The following is a 21,106-nucleotide window of genomic DNA, read 5'->3' on the forward strand; positions in this document are numbered from 1 at the left end:
TTGAGTTGCTTGATTTTTTTATTTACATGATTCTGACCAAAGTATTTACCTGCTATTTATGAAGTTAAACAAGTATGAACAATATGGGCAAATTCCTTGTGTGCTTCCACACACTTGACGAATGAAGCTAATTCTAAATTTTGATTATGTTTTAAGTTTATTTGTCAACCACGTAATATATAATCAAACAGTATTTTTAGAAAAATCTAAATAATTACGTAACAAAATGTAATAAAACTCTAAAAACAATAAGTGTAATGACATTAAATTGCAATAGAATAAAACAGAAAACAGAATTAACTTGTATGTATGTGTGTGCACACATAAAAAGTAATTGAAAAAGTTAATACATTAAATAAAAAAATAATAAAAAAAACATAAATTACCAGCATAACAATTTTAGAGAAATTTATAAAAAATGATCACTCTGACTCTCAAAGTTTAAGTGACTTATGTCCCTTTCAGTCATTCATTTCCAAGCTTGGAAACTTCCACATGAATAAACCCGATAAATCCTACACACCTGATCTATTTGTAGTTTTTATTGACATGTTGAGTCATTATGTGTGAGTCACAAAACAATTTATGTTCTATGACGTCATCAAGAGATTAAATTGCCCACATACGCAGTTCCTGTTTAGTAGGGTGATAACTTTCCTAAGAAATCTCAAAAACTGATATGTTGATCATGGCCTTGTCGGGACTACTGCGTGACATTTTTAAATGAAAGAAGAACGAAACTTGCACTGAGTCTCAATATTAAATTCACAAAATCCTGTGTACAGTAAAGGCATAAAAGACCAGTTCTCCAGGATGCGCCCAGCAGTAATGTATTTAATAAATTAAATCAGTTTAATATAACTGCATTATTTTAAAATATCTGTATTGATATTGATGAAACACAACTGCATTCTTGTTTTTTTTATTATTATTAATTGTAATATAAGGATGCGCCCAGCCGTAATGTATTTAATTAATTAAATCAGTTTAATATAACTGCATAATTTTTTAATTAATTTTAATATAAATGCATTATTAAAATATTCAAGATGCTATTTTAGGCAGGTCTTTTATTTTGACATTTTACCGGAAGAAAAAGTATTCAACACAGAAGAGCGGCAGTTGTGGTTTGTTGTTAGTTGTTGTCAGTACGATGACAGCTTTCTACTGAGCTGCAGTAGTGTTAAAGCCTTACGCTGAATCTAAAACCCTAAAAGCTACTTTATTTCGACCAAGTATAGTTCAAGCACGGCCTGCTAGACAATGCGCTGATTCGCTGAAAGTTATGTATGCTTGAATGATCTATCAAAGATGCAAACAACAAGACCCAAAGCTGGGAAACAGTTGTCTGGTGGTGTAGAAAAGAACCGGCCACGCAAAACACCGATACGGAGGAACACTTACCGGGTCGGATATACTTGGAACCGAGGTGGTAGACTTAAAGAGCTGAGGATAAGGTACGTTAGCAGTTAATGGCATCCCCAAATTCGTTTATTTGTTGTGACAAATGTCATTAGTGACTGTTTTTTGGGGCATTTTGGGTATTTAGGCATCTTGCTAGGAAGTTCCTTCACTTGTGGATTCAGAAGACATTTGGACAAATAACAACATCACAAGCCAGGTCCAGTAAAGTGGTCATGTGTTAAAACAGCACACCTAAATTTAAAAAGAAATGCTGCAGTGGTTCTGCTGTACAAATATATGATGTTTACTTAATGAAAACTGTATATGTACATAGATCTCATTATTGTAAGGTGGTCTTGAGGAAAACCTTAGTGGCTTGGAAAGATGAGTGGTGGCATGCAAGAAAGGAATGGACCCTAAATATAAGGGCAGATTGCCATTATATGTAAGTAAGGTCTCTTATGCTGACCAAGGCTGTATTTATTTAATCAAAAATAGTTAAAACTGTAATATTGTGAGATATTATTGCAATTTAAAGTAACAGTTTTCTATTTTAAAATGTAACTTATTGCTGAGATGTCAGCACTTTTAGCAGTCATTACGCCAGTCTTCAGTGTCATGTGATCCTTCAGAAATCATTCTGATATGCTGATTTGTTGCTCAAGAAACATTTGTTGTTAGTATCAGTGTTAAAAACAGTTGTGCTGCTATTTTAATGGCTTATCACCAACCATGGTTGATTTCTTCTTTTTTTTTTTTTTTTTTGCCCATTTTAGGTACATGCTGTATAGCAAAACATTTCAAGCCTGGCAGGAGTATGTTCTTGTCCAGAGAGAAGAAAAGAAAAAACTGCGACTTGCAATCAGATTTGGTATATAGGCTGTTATTCTGTTAATATTTTAGTTTATAGAGTTGATTGAGGATGTGAATGACTTTTCCGCATTTTATCTCACATTACTGGGGATGATTTTGTTGTGTATTATGTCATAGCTGTAACTGAGTATTTGTGCTGCAGAGACAAAGCACAAACTACGTTCTGTGTGGAATGGTTGGGAACTGTACCTGGACATGTGTCGCATGAAACGCAGGATGCAGGAGGCAGCAGTACAGCACGAGAGACTCTCTGTACTAAAGTGAGCATTGCTTTTATGTGGTGTCAGAAAAATATTGCAAGTCACATTCATAAGAGTAAAGCAGGCAGCCAGATACATAATAAACAATCCTGCAGTCCTGGTGTAGGTCGGAGTGTGGCATAAAATGACAGACTTGATTATGACAACGACATTTTATAGTAAGATTTAAGCAAGTAAACAAGCATAAATCAGTCAATATGTTGATATAATTTGACATATATAAATAAATGAGTAACATTATTAAACAGAAATATATGTACAGTACTGTTCAAAAGTTTGGGGTCAGTCAAATACAGTTAATCAAAAATACAGTTAAAACATTAATATCATTATTACATATTATGACATAATAGTACTGCAATTTAAAGTAACTGTTTTCTATTTTTATATATTTAAAATGGAACTTATTCCTTTGATGGCAAAGCTGAATTTTCAGCATCATTACTCCAGTCTTCAGTGTCACATAATGCTTCAAAAATCATTCTTATATGTTGATTATTTGCAATGATCAAGAACAACTGTGGTCTTTGATAATTTTGTAGAAACCAAGATACACGATACATGTATCTTTGATGAATAGAAAGTTCAAATGAAACTTTATTCATTTTAAATATATTTTGATTGCTTCCATTGTCTTCATTCGTAAGTCGCTTTGCTAAGTGCCAAATGACTAAATTTAAATGTAAAGTAAATGTAAAATAGAAGTTATTTGTAACATAATCTCTTTACTGTCACTTTTGTTCAGTTTAATGCATCCTTTCTGAAATAAAGTATTAATTATTTAGAATAGTTTTTATTTAAAAATATTTATGTGGTACATTTGTATGTATATCAATTTGGAGACCTTTTTTTTTATTACCTTTTAGTAAAATACTAATGTGACATTTTTATTTGTGCATATGTTGGTAATTAAAGGTGGGTTTGGACTGTGTGGAATATGACACTACAGCACAGGGATGTGGAGTACTATCAAGAAGGTCTTGCTTTGCAACACTGGGCTCACACTGTACAGAGCAGAGTGAGTATGAACATGTGAGAATGCAACTGTACGATGAAATTGAGTGATCTCTAAAGTGGCTTTTCTTCACAGGCATGGCTGCACTGGAGAGACAGGATGAAACAAGCCTGTGTTCTGAAAGAGAAGGAGTCCAAAGCTCATCGTCACTATTGTCTTCAACTGTTAAGACATGCACTGCATGGATGGATCAGACACATAGAGAACCGACAGACTAAGAGCAAGAAAACAGGTGCAATTCACTTTTTATATTTATAATATTACCATAATTATTATAATAATAATAATTATAATTTGTAATAATACTGTTGGTCAAATTAGTCAAAAGTGTCAGAGAAGAAATTTCAAATAAATATTTCTGTTTAAAATAAATGCTGTTATTTTGAACATTGTATTCAACAAAGAATTCTGAAAAGAAATGTATTATGGTTTCTACAAAAATATGAAGAAGCACAAATGTTTTCCACATGAATAATAATAAGAAGAAATGTTTGTTGAACACCAATCATAATAAAATGATTAAATGTGTTTTTTTATGAAGTAATAACAGCTGGAAATTAGCTTTGCCATCACAGGAATAAATTACATTTTAAAGTGTATTAAAATAGAAAAATGTCAGTTTAAATTATACAAAAATATATATATTTTTTTCACGTAAATGCAGCCTTGGTGGGTATGTATAAATTCTTATTTTAAAAAAGCTTTATAAAACCGCCCCCAAAATGTTAATATATAAGGCTTTTTAATTGCAGTAACTTGAGATACAGTGGCAAACTGATCCTTCACAATTATGAATACATTTTTTGCATTTTATGCATTTTAGTTGACTTCTGTGTTGCAGTTGTTGCTCAGGATGTACGGCGCGTTGCTGTGCTGGAGAAGTTTTGGTTTCAGTGGAACAATGTGCTGCAATCCAGGCATGTGGAGAAAGACAGAGGACAGAGAGCAGACAAACTAGCCCAGCACGGCTCCCAACAGCTGGCGTTCTCACACTGGAGACACTGTATCTTTGCTTACACAGTTAAACAGACAGTTCTCATATACTTTTATACTGAAAAAAAAATAATAATAAGTCAGTGCATGCATGATGGTACCTAATGCAGTTGTTTTCCTGAGCTGTCTGGTAGATGTCAGGTTGTGCTCACAGAAGGCTAAGAGAGAAAAGGCTGCAATGCATCACAGACAACTCCATCTTCTGGTTAGTTATGTTCTTGTCCTTAGATTAATGTTTTTTTTTGTCCTGTAAATGTTTTATTATATAGCTGTTTTTTGTTTGTTTGTTTGTTTATGTTGGTCTTGTATTTCTTCACAGCATTTGGGTTTAAGAGGCCTTGCTCTAAACGTCACTCAAAGTAAAACTCATCGTCTCAACAAGAACATTAGTGTCCAGCATCATCATCACATTGTATGAACGACACATGCACATCATAAACACAACTCAGAGATCTGTAGTTTAAGAAATTAAAATGCTTTTAACAGTTACTCACTCCAAACTTCAACTTTCAGTTGAGAATAACAGAAGTTTTTTTGAATTTTGGGTAACCAAAAATGTAGTGGTGCCCACTGACTTCCACTGAATGGAGAAAATACAATGGAAGTCAGTGGGGACCAGAAACTGTTTAGTTACCCAGATTCTTCAAAATATCTTCTTTTGTGTTTGCAAGAAGATAGAACTGTACACAGGCTTTGAAACAACTTGAGGCTGAGTAAATGATAACAGAATTTTTATTTTTGGGTAAACTGTCTCTTTAACGTACTAGTGGAAATGGCATTTTCCTTACATTTTTTGTTTTATAGTTCATTTGTACTTTATACATGTAAAAGGAATTTCGTGTTTTTTTTATGTAGTCTATCAGTCATGATTATGAATGTTATGTTTTTCTATTTTCTTTCTATTTCAATTATTATTTTTAAGGTTTTTGTGTAAATGCCAGAAATTAATATTGACATTTTTCAGTTACTGGCAAGGTCTTGGAAAGTCTGGCACTTGTGCTTGGATGAGGCTGATGACAGAAGTCTGCAGCCCCGTATGAGTGTTGCACAAGCCCATCACAAGTTAGTTACATAAATTATTTAAATATGTGCACTGTTGGCAAAACAATCTACATGTGCTTTTTTACCTGCAGCGTGTCATGTATATTTATACGTTTTAGGTCGACTTTTAAATGGTTGTTATTAATTAACAGAATTTCTGTACTGAGATCTTGCCTCCATCATTGGGGAAAACGTCTCAGAGAGCACAGACAAATGCAGGTAACCACCACACTCTCATTATCATATATCATAGGCCACCTGCAGTTTGTAATGGACTGCACGTTTCCCCATTTTTGCCGTAAAAATACGTCTAATATATTATCAAACGATATGTGTGTGTGTGTGTGTGTGTGTATATATATATACATATTTACATAGGAGTTGGAACTACGTGCTGATGCCTGCTTTGCCCGACGTATCTTTCCACAATGTGTAAACACTTGGATGGAGTTTGCAGCACAACGCACAGAGAACCGAGAGCAAAAAGAGAGAGCTGAACAACATTACAGGCAAGTTTCTGTGCCTAAAATAGCCACATGTAAATATTCATGTCTGTGTTGTATTGTACTGAAAATGTACATGTTTTTGTCCTCTATACAGGCAGCAGACTTGCAGTTGGGTATTTTACACTTGGTGGAGAAACCTGGAAGTACAGAGAGATCAGAGACTTGCTGAAAGAACGGTAAGATGACATCCATGAATATACGTTCACAAAAAAATTAAGTCAGTTAGGATGGACTAAATTGATCAAAGGTGACGTTAAAGACATATCTATATAGAATAAATAAACTCTATATCAAATAAATGCTGTTCTATTCATCTTGAAGACAAAATTGACAGTTTCCATAAAATTTTAAGCAGCACATACATTTTCCATGTATATATTAGAAAGATTTCTGAAGGATTGTGTGACACTGAAGACTGAAGTAATGGCTGCTGAAAATTCAGCTTTGACATCACAGGAACAAATGACTTTGTAAAATATATTAAAACAGAAAAGAGTTATTTTAAATTGTAGTAATATGTTACAATATTACTGTCATTTGTGTATTTCTCATAGGCTGTGTTGCATTCCGAGCATGTGTCTTGTGCCCGTGCCTGGTCTAAGTGGTACTTTGGTGCTGTACAGCATAGAGATGAGAGATTCAAACAAGCAGCAGCCGACTCACTTTACAAACACTCTCTGCTACGCAAGGCTCTGAACCAGTGGAGAAATCTTGTTGCAAACATACAAACCAGGTACGAATCAGATAATAGAAACTGAAGGAAGAACTTCTAAATAAACCATAGAGAATTTTGATGAAGTTTATGCTTTTTTTGTGTTTTGTTGATTAGTCAAAGATATTTGGAGCAGGCAGAGGATCATTATGGACAGCGCTGTCTGAGAAGAGCCATGGCAGACTGGCATCAGGTACGAGTGGCACAGCTGGCTCTATTCACTAAGAAAACACCTGATAGTGTTTTTTTAATCATATGATGATGTTGTTGTTTTAATTGGTTTGAAATATTGTGAATATAATTTTTGCAAATATGAGCTTGTTAAACAGTATGTAGATCACAAAAGGCAGAAGAGAGAGAAACTTGCACAAATGGAGAAACATTACAACAGCAGATTGCTCAGACATGCTCTAGAGGCTTGGAAGGTTTGAATACATTTGTTTTGATACAGTATACAATATATTTGCAAATAGTGCTATATTATAGTAATTTATTTTAAATTGTTTATATCAAGTGTACAGCTGAAAAGTTGATTAGCTCAATGTTTTTATGTGCATGCATGTAGTCACACCATTTGCAGACTCAATCGATCAACCAAAATGTGGAGTGCCGTTACCAGGAGCATCAGCAGCACCTTGCCAGAAGAATGTTCTATTCGTGGAGGATAAACGTGGCAGAGTTAATGGAAGAGAGAGAGAAGGAAAACAGAGCAAATAGTTTTTCTCAAAAGCACCTTCTATCTCAGGTGCTTATATCAAAATTAGTTGTATAACAAGTAAAAAGTAACATCCTATTATTTATAAGTACAGCTTTCTAAACTAAATAATATATAATTGAACTGTTTGATAGGTGTTTCTGGCATGGCGACAGAGAACAGTTTCTGCTCATCTTCACCGTCACCAGCAAGAGGAAGCTCTGAAACAAGCTCAAACACACCTGGATAAATGTACTTTGGTTATGAATGCCACTGTTATTAGTCCGTGTAATGATTCAGTAATTATTCAGTGTTGTTTTTGTACTGCTAGTTCGCATGCAGGTGGCTTTGAAAGGATGGAGAGAGCGAAGCACAGAGGTAAAAGACGAGAGACTGGAGAATGAGAGGGCCAGCAGACACTACAACAGAACCCTGGGAAAAAGAACCCTCAGCACATGGGCCACTAATATTCAGCATCACAAAAATTATCAGGTGACTAAGTCTCCATAGCTGTATATATTTCAGTCCAATCTTAATTATTTAAAATTTGTATATATGTTTGTGTTTTTAAGGTAATGAAGAAAAGAAGCTTTGAGCTTCACAAGTTGAGGATTTGTCAGCACTTTTTTATCTGCTGGAAAACACAGGTGAATTTAAACAAAGCATTCAGTCATATTTGATGGATTTTATTTAAAAAATCCTTGATACTGATGGGTCAGTACAGTGCTTCAGCAGCTCTCAAATGTGTGTTATATTAACCTCTATGACACGAAATGCTTTTTTATCTCCTTGTTAAAAAATAGCATTTTTTTTACTTTATTAATATAAGCAACACTATGTAACTTACTGTGTTAAAAATGAGCAAAATGTATATAATAAGCGAGTACATCATGAATTAATCTACCAAACCACCTTTTTGTCTTATCCCAAATCACTACGGTACATTTCTAAGAAGTGATTATTTTTGGACTATTGTAGCCTGTTCGGGTCGTCACCGCTGTGGAGTAACACATACCTGTGTGAATCACCGTAGACTAAAACTGCATCCCAAATGACGCACTATACACTATGTACTTATGCACTATGTAATCAAACATTTAGTGCATGAATTATATAAGGTTACTTTGTCATTCATAATAAGAGTCTGATAGCCCCTCCCCCTTCGCTACATAATTAAATCTGCGACAGTTGAGTGCATGAAGTGTCGTTGGACATTTAATTCAACAAGTAATTCTACACTCGTTTTTTCAGTTATTTAAGTGCATCATCAGGGTATTCAACGTGCACTTTTTCTTTTTGGAATTTTCAGTATGAATGCACTACTCGCACTATTTATATTAAAAACATCATAGAATACAGTAGTGCATAAGTAAGCGATTTGGAACACCCCTATAAACTTGGAGAAGTAGTTCCGGTTAGAATGTTCTTCCACCGGATGCATGCAGTTCTGTTTATTAACCGCTAGAGCGCCAACATTTACATAGTGTTGCTTTAAAGCTTTATTATAGTCTCACTTACTGTGCAGTGGTGGAGCTGCTGATATTGCCTCATTTTCTTTTTTTGAGCTGCAGCTACTTATGATTGATTGTTATGGTCTCTTTGAAGTTTTTATATTGTATTTTCTGTCTGAGTTTGAATGTTTATGACATACAGCTGCAGAGCAGAAGAATAGAAGCAGAGAAAACTGAGACTGCCCTTTGGCATTGGTCCCTTAACCTACAGGCCAAGGTAATGCCAGATCATGCACCGCTTATTAATGATAATGCAGGTTTCCTACAACTGCATAATTTCATACATTTAGCTCTGTATGTTTTCAGGTGTTTTGCGTGTGGCGGGAATGGATTGCAGAGCGTCAGAGAAAACAGAAGCGTTTGACTGAGGCATCTCAGTTTTACAGAGATGAACTGTTGAGAGAGGGTGTCACACACATCCTCACACACACAGCACACATGAGTGCTTTCTCAACTAATATTGCCCAGCACAGCTATGAACAGGTGCTGTTATACTGCATATTTGTGTATTTCAATCTATAGGCAATAGAGTACATATTTATGTGTTTGCATAAATATTAAGTAATCTGTGTCACATACAGAGCTGTCGACAACTGCAGAAAGTGGTAAGGCGGTGCGCTATACGATGGAAGCAGCGGGCACTGTGCAAGCCTGTCAAGGGGAAAACAGAAGGCCACCCCAAGAAGAGCGTGTCTTTTTTTCTGCCAGAAGACCACACCCCCATCCCCACCCCTTGTCCAATCAGGAGCCAAGCAGTAGAGCAGGCGCAGAAAGATTCCATCATCAGTCAGCTGTAAGTCATTCCTATTCAAATTCTGATTCTTTTTTAATTTTTACAAATTTGATTCAGATTCCGAAAATGAGGGTACATGATCTGATTGACCATTCTTCAGTTAATGAAATTGTTCCTTTTTGGTAACAGGTGGTCAGTTCGAGCATCTAGATTGCAACCGAGAAGACCAGATGACCTTCTGCAGTCCCCACTCAAACCTTTGCCACGTGACTTCAGAATCAGCAGGTATAGTTTGCATCAAACCTGAAGTTGCAATAATTTTTTTTTATAACTTTTAACATCCTAATGAACCTCTGCCATTCTCTATGGTGCTCAAATAGTCAGAGGTTGTCTGTAATAGAGACTTCTCCATCAACCTCAGTTCATTTGACCCATAGCCCATTGGAGTCGCCTGCAGTGGTGCTACAACCAAAGCTCCTCCCTTTCAAACCAGGCCCTCCTGGATCTATCGCCTCTCTCGGCCAGGACATACTGCTTCCTCCATCTTCATTTACTGTCTCTTTAGCACATGGCAAGGTAAGCAATCATGCTGTAAGAATACTTGTTTGAATGCTTTTTTTATAATGCTACTTTTATTTGTTTATTCTCCTGTCAGTTCCTATTCATTTGGCTACTTACTGGTGTTTTTGTCTTGCTGCTCCGTGTTTTGGCTTAAATGTGAATTGCCAATTCTTTATACACTCATCATTCTGTAAAAATTGTTACATTGAATGAGTTATGCAGTTTTCTTTTTTTACAGCAAAAAAGCTTACAACATCAAGAGCTCCCACTGCACTCTATGCATTTCACTCATCCTCTCAAAACACAAGGTAAACACATTTAGTCGTTCATAATATGAAGAAAGTTTCATTTTACAAGTCTGAGGTTCAGTAACATATTGAAAGACCAGTTATGTATCTCATGTCTGGGCTGTAGGTGTACATGAGAGATTACCTGAGCAGGATGAGGAGAATGAGGAAGATGAGACTGTAGCTGTTGAGCAAGCAGAGAATCTCACAAAAGAACTACTTGATATTAGACTGGAAATGCAACGATACCAGCAGGACAGAAAACAGCTACAGTAAGTACATTTGGCTTTGAATTGGATGAACATGCAGCATTTCAAATTATTTATTATATTGTGTATATGTGTGTGTGTGTGTGTGTGTGTGTGTGTGTGTGTGTGTGTGTGTGTGTGTGTTTTATATATAGCATATAACAGACATTTTTTCCAGCTAAAGTGATCCTGCAGTAAAAGTCTCAGATCAACTTTACAAATACGTTTACAAGTCCTGTAGTTTGACTGATGAATCAACATATTCTTAAATTGTTTTTGTGTGTGTGTGTGTTTGTTTGTTTGTTTGTTTGTTTGTTTGTTTGTTTAGGACATGGCGTAAGCTCCAGAAGGTCCTGAGTAACTGGCTTGAAACAACAGGCATTGAGGGAGAAACTGAGGAACGAGAAAGCATTGTAAAGGAGTTAAGTGAGGTATCCATATATCTTTTTCTTTTTCTCCAGCACTCATTCATACATGCATTCATGTATTTAAAATATGTACTGTAAAGATCAAGAAACAAGTAACTGTAAAGAACAAATAACAGTACACGGTTTTGATTCCTCAAACTGCACTATCACACAGAGGGCACTGATGGTTTGCATTTAACGCACATATATTTAGATAATTTACATAAACATAAATCTAAGATGCTCAAACCCAAATGTGTGTACCATTAGATAAAGGTTAAAGATTGCATAAACCCTTGCTTTTGCTTATGATATGCCATATTGGAAATATTATAATATGAATTATAATAGGCATACATACTTTACTTAAAGCTGTAGTCTTTTAGTTTTGCCTCCTTGTCGCCATCTCTGTTTGTAAACCTGCAGCTGCAGCTGTTTGCAGAATTACCTTCCTTGCGTGGGTTGAGCACCGGCATGGCTCCAGCAGGATGAATCTAATGTTTTGAGGAGTATATGTGGCAGTCAGTCACCACCGCTCAAGTGTGGATATTTACTGTACTTCGCAATCAAAGTTTCTAGCCTATGTCTTGGACTATATAACCCAAATAAGAATTTTCACCATATATTGTCAGCTGAAATACTGAAGTCTGCTACATTTGTTCTGACCAACTGAGGAAAAAAGCATTACAATAAATTGCACTACCAATGGTGGTTTAATCTAAGATCGGTTAGCTCATATCACATCAAACCATACAAATTATTTCTTTATCTTCAAATTATTCACTGTACAGTCTAGTCTCTAATTGCCAGACCATTCCAATTTCATAATATGAACCCAAAAAGCAAATTAAGCTCCCTTTGAACTGGTTGTCTTTAAAATAAAAAAATTTATGTAATCCCAGGCTATCTGTAATCAGAAGCACATTTAAAACCGGAATATAATTTCATTTCGTTCACATGTGTTTCATAAACACATAGTCCTTTCTGGATTACAATCCGACATAAATAATAATACATTTAATTATTCTAGCTGCTGTAAGAAAAGGCTATAAACGATCCGCCACCTGCAGGATCCTCATAGTGACAAAACTACTAAGAGTAAAAGTAAGGGGATAGTTTAGAACACTGGCTGGTTATTTACTTGCTCAAAAATTTATTTCGGATCTTAACCAAAAAAAGTTACGGACTACAGCTTTAAAATCTAATGTTGTTATTATTAATGTTTTGAGTAGCTTTAATTTAGAATTTAATTTGTATGCTTTTACTTGTCATTACACACCCCTAGAGGTCTAAATGGATTTTGTGTGCAGTTTATGTATACAAGACCGTTATTTGAAGAAAAATACTCTGCTTTACGCATGTTAGATACTAGCTATTTGTTCATCTCTGGTTTCATTTATTTATTTAAATAATTTTCAGAAAAATTCATTAATGTTTCCATGTAATGTTTCTTTGCAGCTTGAGAGTCGCATTTCTTCTCTATCTTCGAGATTAAACAAACAGAAACCCACCATGATTCGCCTTGCTGCCAGAGTTAACACCATCCAGAGCCAACTACTGTCCAATGTTAATACAAAATCACCAATTAAGTATGGAATATAAGTTTAAAAAAGTCTATATTGTGCAACCCATTATATGATGCCAACTTTATTCCAGAAGCATTTTTCAAATGATATTGTATTTTGGAAACTCTTTTGGGGGAATCTAAATTGTGTGACTCAAAACCTGTTTTTATTTCAATTATTTATGTATTCAAACAAATGCACTGTTGTAAATATGCATTTCATTTTTAATAAAGAATTAAATCACATTTTATTGTTTTCAAATTGCTATAACTTACATCCTACGTTGGAATGTTGGATCCTAAACTTGGAATCCTCATTTGGATGTTCACATGGACTCTGTTGCTCCTTTTAACACAATGCCGAACAAAAGCCTCTTAGTCAGGGTAAGATGACCAATCACAAATTTGATATAACCAGTCGTAGTGTTAACTAAAACTTAAATAATAATCATAATAATTAAACCACAAAAGCACATAACATAATTGCTAAAACGTCATGTAATGTCTTCTGAAACAAAAGAGGGATGGACTTTTTCCACTGGAAGAAATATTACAATGGACAGGTTTTTTTGTCCAGTGATGGTTAAAACGTCTTATTGATGGATGTGTTACTTATAAACATGCAGCTTTTTGCTCCACAATGTTAACTGAAGGACTGGAATATTGTGTGTATTACTTGTGGATTATTTTGATGGTAAAAGTTAGACAAAATTTTCAGCAAATTTGGATTTTTGGGTGAACTACTCCTTTTAACTCAAATTTAAAATAATATCAAAAAGAAAAGATCATTCAAAAAATATGAATAAAACCTTTATTAGTACATAAATATTACTGAAACAATAGTGTGTAATAGATCAGTTCCATTGTAAACGAATGAAAACTTTCAAACAGTTTTCCAGATTTTTGTTGTTGTTGTTGATGATGTATTTCTATTTCTATTCTATTTTCTTGGTAATCAGGATCATAACATAGGAAGTATTTTGTCATGCTCTCAGACAAAACAAACAAAAATATGTGAGCCAGTGTGCCTAGTTCCCAGTGCTCATACTTTGACTATTTTGTCAGCGGTTAATGTTTTTTCAGTGCCAGCTGTGTGCCTGGAGCAACTACGATGGCACCCAGCCTTTGTTCCTTGTGCCAGGGTCAAAGGTCATACATTCGTCAGAAAAATTTCCATTGTGAGAAGTCTGACAGAGAACCATTCTACCACAACCACGGAGCTCTCAGGTTAAAATAATCCTATTTACACCTGTATCAGAAAGTCAGTGCCAAGTTCCCTTGAGGATCTTACAGCATCCAATCTTTTTCTTGTAGATGTTTACAGTCCCGCGCAGGAGATGCTGCTTTTGTGGATCACACAGCTCTGGACAGCATAGATGGTTAACAATAATTCACTCTAATACAAACAATATGCTTATATGGATATACTAGTGATTAAATACTGTTTGAGATGAACAGCTTTTCCTTCTTTCATATTTCTTTTTGATCCCGGCTTATAGTTTTTTTTTTTTTTCTTCAACAGAAAGTGAGAAAGATGATTTCAGACTGTTGTGTGCAGATGGAACTCATGCTCCCCTCAGCAGTTTTAGAAAAAGTAACCTTGGACGAGGCCCTGTAGGAGGTGTGGTCACACAAATGAAAACCAGTAAAATAGCTCGAAAGTTCTTGGTCGCTGCCCAGATATCTTTTATGTTGGAGCCCAAAGCTTGCACATTAGAGTGTCTGATCCAAAGTGTTGTCTGGGCACACTACTGTAAAATTAAAGCATACTAATAATATATTGCTTATCATCTCAAACCTGACACAACCCCAAAGTTTTACAGTACATGGAAAAACTGACCATAAAGGTACAGTTACCACAAAAACTAAATTCTGCCATAATTTAGTCATCCTTATGTCGTTTAAAGCTGCATAATATTTTCTTCTCTGGAACACAAAAGCAGATATTTTGATAAATGTCTCTGTGTTTTGTTGTTGGTTCCTGCAGATGTTTCTAATAATATTATTGGTATCTTGGCAGAAAGCCCAGATAGGATTTCAGGTTCTTACAGGATAAAATGTTTACCGTATTTTCCGGACTTTAAGTCGCACTTTTTTCATAGTTTGGCTGGTCCTGCGACTTATAGTCAGGTGCGACTTATTTATCAAAATGAATATGACATGAACCGAGAGAAATGAACCAAGAGAAATGAACCAATAGAAAACATTACCGTCTCCAGCCGCCAGAGGGCGCTATATGCTGCTCAGTGCTCCTGTAGTCTACCACTGACCAGCATAGAGCGCCCTCTCGCGGCTGTAGACGGTAATGTTTTCTCTTGGGTCTTGATTCTAAATAAATGCGACTTATAGTCCAGTGCGACTTATGTTTTTTTCCTCATCATGACGTATTTTTGGACGTATTTTCGTTTTATTTTTTATTTTAATTTACAGTATTTTATTTTATTTTTAACAAATGCAGAATACAGTTTCATCACCAAAAAATGAATGACCTAAACATTTTTTCTAATTTTCTCAAACCTGTAACTTATGTTACAAATGTCTCTTATTTGAATGATTATTCATGCATATTTTAATTGGGACTATTGTTTTTAATTATGAATTAATTCATTCTAATTTTGTTGACAGATATCTTGCAGTTCTGCAGTCAAGATGTGTGCAGCATATTCTAAACAACCTCTATGATTTGTTTTTATTTTCTTTTTTTTGACAATGTTAAAAAAAAGCATGGGTCATATTCATGGGTCATGTTTATGGTTTATTTTGTATCATTATTGTAATACAATAAAATACTCTCTTAAGATATATTTTATATCTGTGAGTGCAGTACTGGAGAGATATTAGTTTCATCAAATAACACTGCTGAAGATGTGTAAACGAGCCAAAAAACGAGAACCTTCACTAAACTACATTAACCATCATGCACCTGTGTAACAACACGGAAGTTCTTGTTTTGATGACCGCTACAGCTACTGTACTAATGTTTACGAAATACAAGACTTTTGGTGTCGAGGATTTTACAAATACAGGTAAGATCTTAAAGGAATTTAACTAGTTGTACATTTGAAATATTTGTTTTAAGTGTATATATTTAAACGAGGCATAATATCCATGGCAGGTTTATTAGTGTCCTAGCTTACTTGACATTTGAATCACGTTATACAATGATTTGGTCACCTTCCACCTACAGACGTCAAAAAACTAAATTAACTGACATAACTATTTTATCGTTATGTTTATAACGTTATAATTGTCTTTATGCTCGAATACCATTAAAATATTGCATAAGATTTATGTTCAGTAATGTTATGATGTAACAAATAAACATCCTACATACATTAAGACATTGCATTTATGGGTTTATGATGTCACAGTCAGATATTACTGTTAATTACAGGTCAATCTTGTTATTTACAGGCCATATGTGTGTGTATTTGATTTTATTTTCTTATTTCAAGTTTTATTAGTATATTATATACATGGATATTGGAAACACATTTCCATGTATATTTTATTGAATAACAAATTAGCTTAACTTTATTTATCTCAAGAAATGCCACAAAACGAACACGTGTTTGTTGACCCCAGAGGGTTAAAGAATTTTATTAGTTCACCGTATAAATTTAGATCATAACATGTAAAATCCGTAGAGTAGTTGACATTGTGTAGAACAGTTGCTTGTTTTTGATAAACAGTTGTTTGTTTTTATCTGTACAGGTTTGTAGATGTTGTGTTCATGGAGATCCCTGCCTCATCGTGTGGCAGCGGGAAGATGTGCCTCTACAATACAAGCTAATATGCAACGATTTGTTCCTGCAAGTGGCTCAGTTGACTCCAATGCTTTGGAACAACTCCAGGCCTTTGTGTCGCATGCTTCTCGTTTGTTTGTGATAAGCGGTGCCGGACTCTCAACTGAATCTGGAATTCCAGACTATAGATCAGAAGGTGTGGGACTTTACGCACGGACTAACAGGCGGCCTATGCAATACTCAGAGTTTGTGCGCAGTGCGAAATCGAGGCAGCGATACTGGGCAAGGAACTACATGGGGTGGCCGCAGTTCTCCTCTCACCAGCCGAATCCAGCGCATTTCGCATTGCGGGACTGGGAGGAAAAGGGTAAACTGCACTGGCTCGTCACTCAGAATGTAGATGCATTACACTCAAAGGCTGGACAACAGAGATTAACTGAACTTCATGGATCTACACATCGGTAAGGCAGGACTTGCTTGAAGATCATTGATTATGGAGTTAAAGAATCTGTATAATGTAAGAGAAAAAAAATATTGTATGTGATTTTATGTTTGTCCTGCTCTTAGGGTTGTGTGTTTGGACTGCGGGCAGCTTACTCCACGTGCTGAGCTTCAGAAGCGTTTTGCAGCTCTAAACCCTGGCTGGGCAGCAAGTGCAGGTGCTGTGGCCCCAGATGGAGACGTGTTTCTGGAGGACAAGCAGGTGCTGAACTTCACAGTACCTGCTTGTGATGCCTGTGGCGGTGTGCTTAAACCTGAGGTGACGTTCTTTGGTGATGTAGTGAACCGGACTACAGTTAACTTTGTGCATGACAAGCTGGCTGAGTCTGATGCTGTGCTTGTGGCTGGATCTTCTCTTCAAGTGAGTCATGTTTCATCAATATCACTTTAAAAACATGTCCTATTCACGTAGACCAGGGTTACTCATTTATACTAACTGGCTGCCATCTCCTGATGTAATGATGAATGATACAGATAGGGGTCACAGAACAAATTATTGTTCATTCAAAGTTTTTAGGTAAAATAAACATAATACAAAAGATCAATACCTCATTTTACAGAATTTTAGATATACACACTTTCTTGGATAGCAAGCTAAGTGCAATTAAGAATACAGCATTGGCAAGATGGACTTAAGATGAAATACTAAAATTATAAAGGTGCATTTCCCATCTAGAATTTCTTCTCTTAAAAAGTTGCTGAGCTCCTCAAAAATCAGTGTGGGAAACATTTATGGTATTGCTGAAATTATAATTGAAAGTGAAATTCGTATTTAAGTTTTTGATTTAAAAGATGTTAATCAAAATCCTGATGGTTATTATACTTAACTGAACCAAGCCACACAAAAAAAATTGACGCTTGAAATAAAATAAATGTTGACTGAATAAAAAGAAAAAAAAGTTATCTAGTTAAAACAATTTAAACTAGTTGCCAAGGTGATATTTTAAGATTTCTCCTCCATTAAGAAATGTACAAAAAAGGGTTATTTTTACTTTTTTCTTGGGATTCTTAGTTTAGATCTCACAATTTCTTCAACTCACAACTTTTTTGTATCAGAATATAAACTGTATATGAGACAAATAACCTATATATATTTATAATATTCTTTGGAAGGAACATGTTTTAAGTATTGTTATCTATTATAATACCATAATCATATTTACTATAATAGCCAAAATATCTCTGTAATAATAAAATAACATTGATCCCCACAAATAGTCACAACCCTGTTCCAGTGCACCTTCTTGTAATCTTCAAGTAAACCAAAGACCTTGAGTAATTGGTTCAGGTGTGTTTGGCTAAAGTTTGAACTAGTTAATGAGTATCCCTGGCCTAGATAATGCAAAGAATTGTTCCTCTCTGACTCGATACTTTCTCAAGACATTTGGTAAAGGCATTTGTTTTCCTTTTCAGGTTTTTTCAGGGTACCGCTTTCTTCTTGCTGCTAGTGAAAAAAAGCTTCCAATAGCCATTGTGAATATTGGACCCACTAGAGCTGATCATCTTACTGACATCAGGGTGAGTGTGCGCTGTGGAGAAGTTCTGCCGGCCATTCAGCTCTGAGAAATGAGAAACTCTGAGACTCTTTTCCTTGAAGCTATTCTGAACCTCAGCACTCGACTCAACAAAGGATTACTGGAACATAGATTTGGTTTGGTTGTAGGCTGTTGCATAATACAATTAATCTCTACCTCAAGTTACAGAATTACTTTAACATATACAAACATTCATTAGCTAGAGTTTGAAGTGCAATACAGAATACAGCATTGGCGCTAAAGAGTTAAGTTTAAATACTTACAAATGATAAAGTAGGTTCATAGGGACAACTGCATTTCCCATCTAGAATTCACTCTGAAAAGTTACAGAGCTTCTCAAGTATCAGTGTGGGAAACAGTCATGATAATGATGAAATTCTAAACGAGCTGTTTGGAATATGACTCCTTTTATTTACTAATAAATGCTAGGTTAATGATGAATGACTGTTTAAATATGCATTTTTGACTATGTGAGTGTACTAAGATGTTTTAAAAATGCATTGGAACACATTAAAAATATACATGTTAATCATTTATTTGTTCTGCCTGACAATAAAACTAAAATGTATTTAGTGCTTTTCACAATACACATTGTTTCAAAGCAGTTTTACAGAAAATCATGGTGTAAATGTTTCTCATATCTTAATATCTTCGTGCCTTATAGCTGCATTGAGCAGTTTAGAACTAGCCAATTATATCGTTCACATTTTTCAACAATATAAACCATCAAGCAGTTGAATCAGTTATATATATCAATTTACATTAGTATAATGTATGTATCTGATGTTAGATATAAAGGACTTGGTTTTTGAATTTTTAGGATATAAGTTTTTTCTTTCTTTTTTTCTTATAAAAGGGAAACCTTGGGGTCAAAAAGGTTGAGATTCATCGCCTAAATTTATTATATGCATACATTATTATATGTTGCTTTGGCAAGAAATCTATGAAGAGCCTAAATGATACTGAAAATAGGTGATGCATGTCTGAGAAACAAACTCCATAATAAACAAGAAACATTAATCAGGTTTATTCAAAGTGTCACAGAGGGCAAAGTGACAGTATCTCTAGAAAAGCAGAGATCAGTCAGAACCGGCTGTTTGTTAAATCTCTCTCTCAGGTGCTCAGTCCACCGTTGCACATGACTTTGTACTTCTGACCAGAGCTCTTCAGGAACACTAAATGAGTAAAGATAACAGCGATGATTTATGTCATCTATCTGCCATTTGACCCAAACCGTGCTCACCACCAGTGGTGTCATACACAGACAGTTCCCAAATCCTTTCGTTTGGTCAAACCAGTATGCGGCTGGATAACCTAACAGGAGTCCAAAAAGAGTGCACAAGTTCCAGTCATTATACAGTTCCTCTCCCAACACAATCACTGAGGAGCCTTTCTCCAGCTCACTCATGAAGAGTTCTGAAAGAGTTTTGATCATATCCTCGGTTGTCTTTTCAAAACCAACCAAGACAGGTTGTTTTATTGAGGGACATACGTCAATCAGGAGGACACTTTTGCTTTGGAGAAGATCATCCAAGTGGGACTCAATAGTGGCAGGATTAAAAATGAATGTGTTTTCATCAATTGACAGAATCCGTAGTGGATTGGTTACAACACCAGCCTCCTGTAGAGATTTGAGGTACATCTGAAGCTGCTCTGGAGATGCTGCATTACTGTCGTAAAGCAGCGCAGGTTTGACGCCCAGATCCACAGCCATTATTTGAACAGTCACATCAAGACATGTGGACGGGGATAAACGTTTCTTACGAGGACACAATAACTTCTGTGCGGCAGAGATGAGCATTTCTGATGAAGCAACCATTGCATCCGTTTACAAACACAAATATAAAATATTTGTTGACAGAAGGACACACAAATTGATTATAAAAGATGTTGAACACTTAATTAAGTCTCACATTCCAGCATTGGTCAGGTAACATTACTTCGTACTGGTGTTGTTGTTAGACATTCTTATCGACTCGGTATTTTTAACGAAACGAATGAACGATTCAGTGAATTGTTCATTTCACAATAAAAGAATAACACGGGGTTGTAACTCGCAGGAAGGGCAACTGAAAGAATCGCGATTCAAAAGATTCGAGTTATAAGGGTGAATCAAAATCTTCTTCTTCTTCTTCTTCTTCTTCTTCTTCTTCTTCTTCTTCTTTGGTGTTTATTGGCGGTTGGCAAACCAACTTAAAGGTGCATTACCGCCACCGACTGGACTGGAGTGTGGACAGGATACATACTTATAGGATTGACATAATGCGACATATAAATGGGAATTCATGAGGAAACAAAACCAAACAACACATAAATGAGAAAAAAAAGCCTAAATTCTTTTACTTAATTTCGTTTCTTTAATAAACTTAATAATGCTATCATATATAGCTTTTTCCTTTAGTATACCTATTATAGAAAAATCTTTATGCTCAGCTTTAATTAGTGACTGAATAAAATGACGTCTTTCATTGTTGTATTTCCTGCAGTAAAGTATTACATGTTCAACTGTCTCTTG

At 35.3% G+C, this 21,106-nt stretch overlaps 3 protein-coding genes across 5 annotated transcripts; 2 read left to right on the forward strand and 1 right to left on the reverse strand.

Annotated features, from left to right (window-relative positions):
- Positions 1-1,113: 1,113 nt before the first annotated feature.
- LOC132160961 (protein SFI1 homolog) lies at positions 1,114-13,055 on the forward strand. Of its 2 annotated transcripts, none has more exons than XM_059570726.1 (30): positions 1,114-1,457; positions 1,550-1,621; positions 1,739-1,849; positions 2,181-2,275; positions 2,420-2,537; positions 3,453-3,555; positions 3,628-3,784; positions 4,394-4,555; positions 4,680-4,750; positions 4,865-4,957; positions 5,510-5,607; positions 5,739-5,805; positions 5,965-6,099; positions 6,191-6,268; positions 6,647-6,825; positions 6,922-6,997; positions 7,134-7,229; positions 7,370-7,549; positions 7,654-7,750; positions 7,830-7,990; positions 8,071-8,145; positions 9,152-9,226; positions 9,316-9,492; positions 9,591-9,802; positions 9,932-10,027; positions 10,123-10,318; positions 10,542-10,611; positions 10,718-10,862; positions 11,167-11,269; positions 12,704-13,055. In XM_059570726.1, the coding sequence occupies exons 1-30, from the start codon at positions 1,312-1,314 to the stop codon at positions 12,845-12,847; spliced, it is 3,588 nt and encodes a 1,195-aa protein (XP_059426709.1). In that variant the 5' UTR covers positions 1,114-1,311; the 3' UTR covers positions 12,848-13,055. The 2 variants fall into 2 exon arrangements, with proteins under 2 accessions (XP_059426709.1, XP_059426710.1); XM_059570727.1 differs by having other exon boundaries at positions 1,116-1,457; positions 10,180-10,318.
- Positions 13,056-15,731: 2,676 nt separating this feature from the next.
- Positions 15,732-18,703, forward strand: LOC132160962 (NAD-dependent protein lipoamidase sirtuin-4, mitochondrial-like). Its single transcript, XM_059570728.1, has 4 exons — positions 15,732-15,835; positions 16,524-17,016; positions 17,123-17,417; positions 18,470-18,703. The coding sequence occupies exons 2-4, from the start codon at positions 16,532-16,534 to the stop codon at positions 18,617-18,619; spliced, it is 930 nt and encodes a 309-aa protein (XP_059426711.1). The 5' UTR covers positions 15,732-15,835; positions 16,524-16,531; the 3' UTR covers positions 18,620-18,703.
- An 899-nt stretch (positions 18,704-19,602) lies between these two features.
- c17h1orf74 (chromosome 17 C1orf74 homolog) lies at positions 19,603-20,705 on the reverse strand. Of its 2 annotated transcripts, XM_059570730.1 has the most exons (2): positions 20,505-20,705; positions 19,603-20,394 (listed from the first exon to the last, which is right to left on the reverse strand). In XM_059570730.1, the coding sequence occupies exon 2, from the start codon at positions 20,390-20,392 to the stop codon at positions 19,622-19,624; it is 771 nt and encodes a 256-aa protein (XP_059426713.1). In that variant the 5' UTR covers positions 20,393-20,394; positions 20,505-20,705; the 3' UTR covers positions 19,603-19,621. The 2 variants fall into 2 exon arrangements, with proteins under 2 accessions (XP_059426713.1, XP_059426712.1); XM_059570729.1 differs by having other exon boundaries at positions 19,603-20,705.
- Between the last annotated feature and the right edge of the window lie 401 nt (positions 20,706-21,106).

Source organism: Carassius carassius, chromosome 17, assembly GCF_963082965.1.
Source record: "Carassius carassius chromosome 17, fCarCar2.1, whole genome shotgun sequence".
NCBI classification, from domain to species: Eukaryota; Metazoa; Chordata; class Actinopteri; order Cypriniformes; family Cyprinidae; genus Carassius; species Carassius carassius.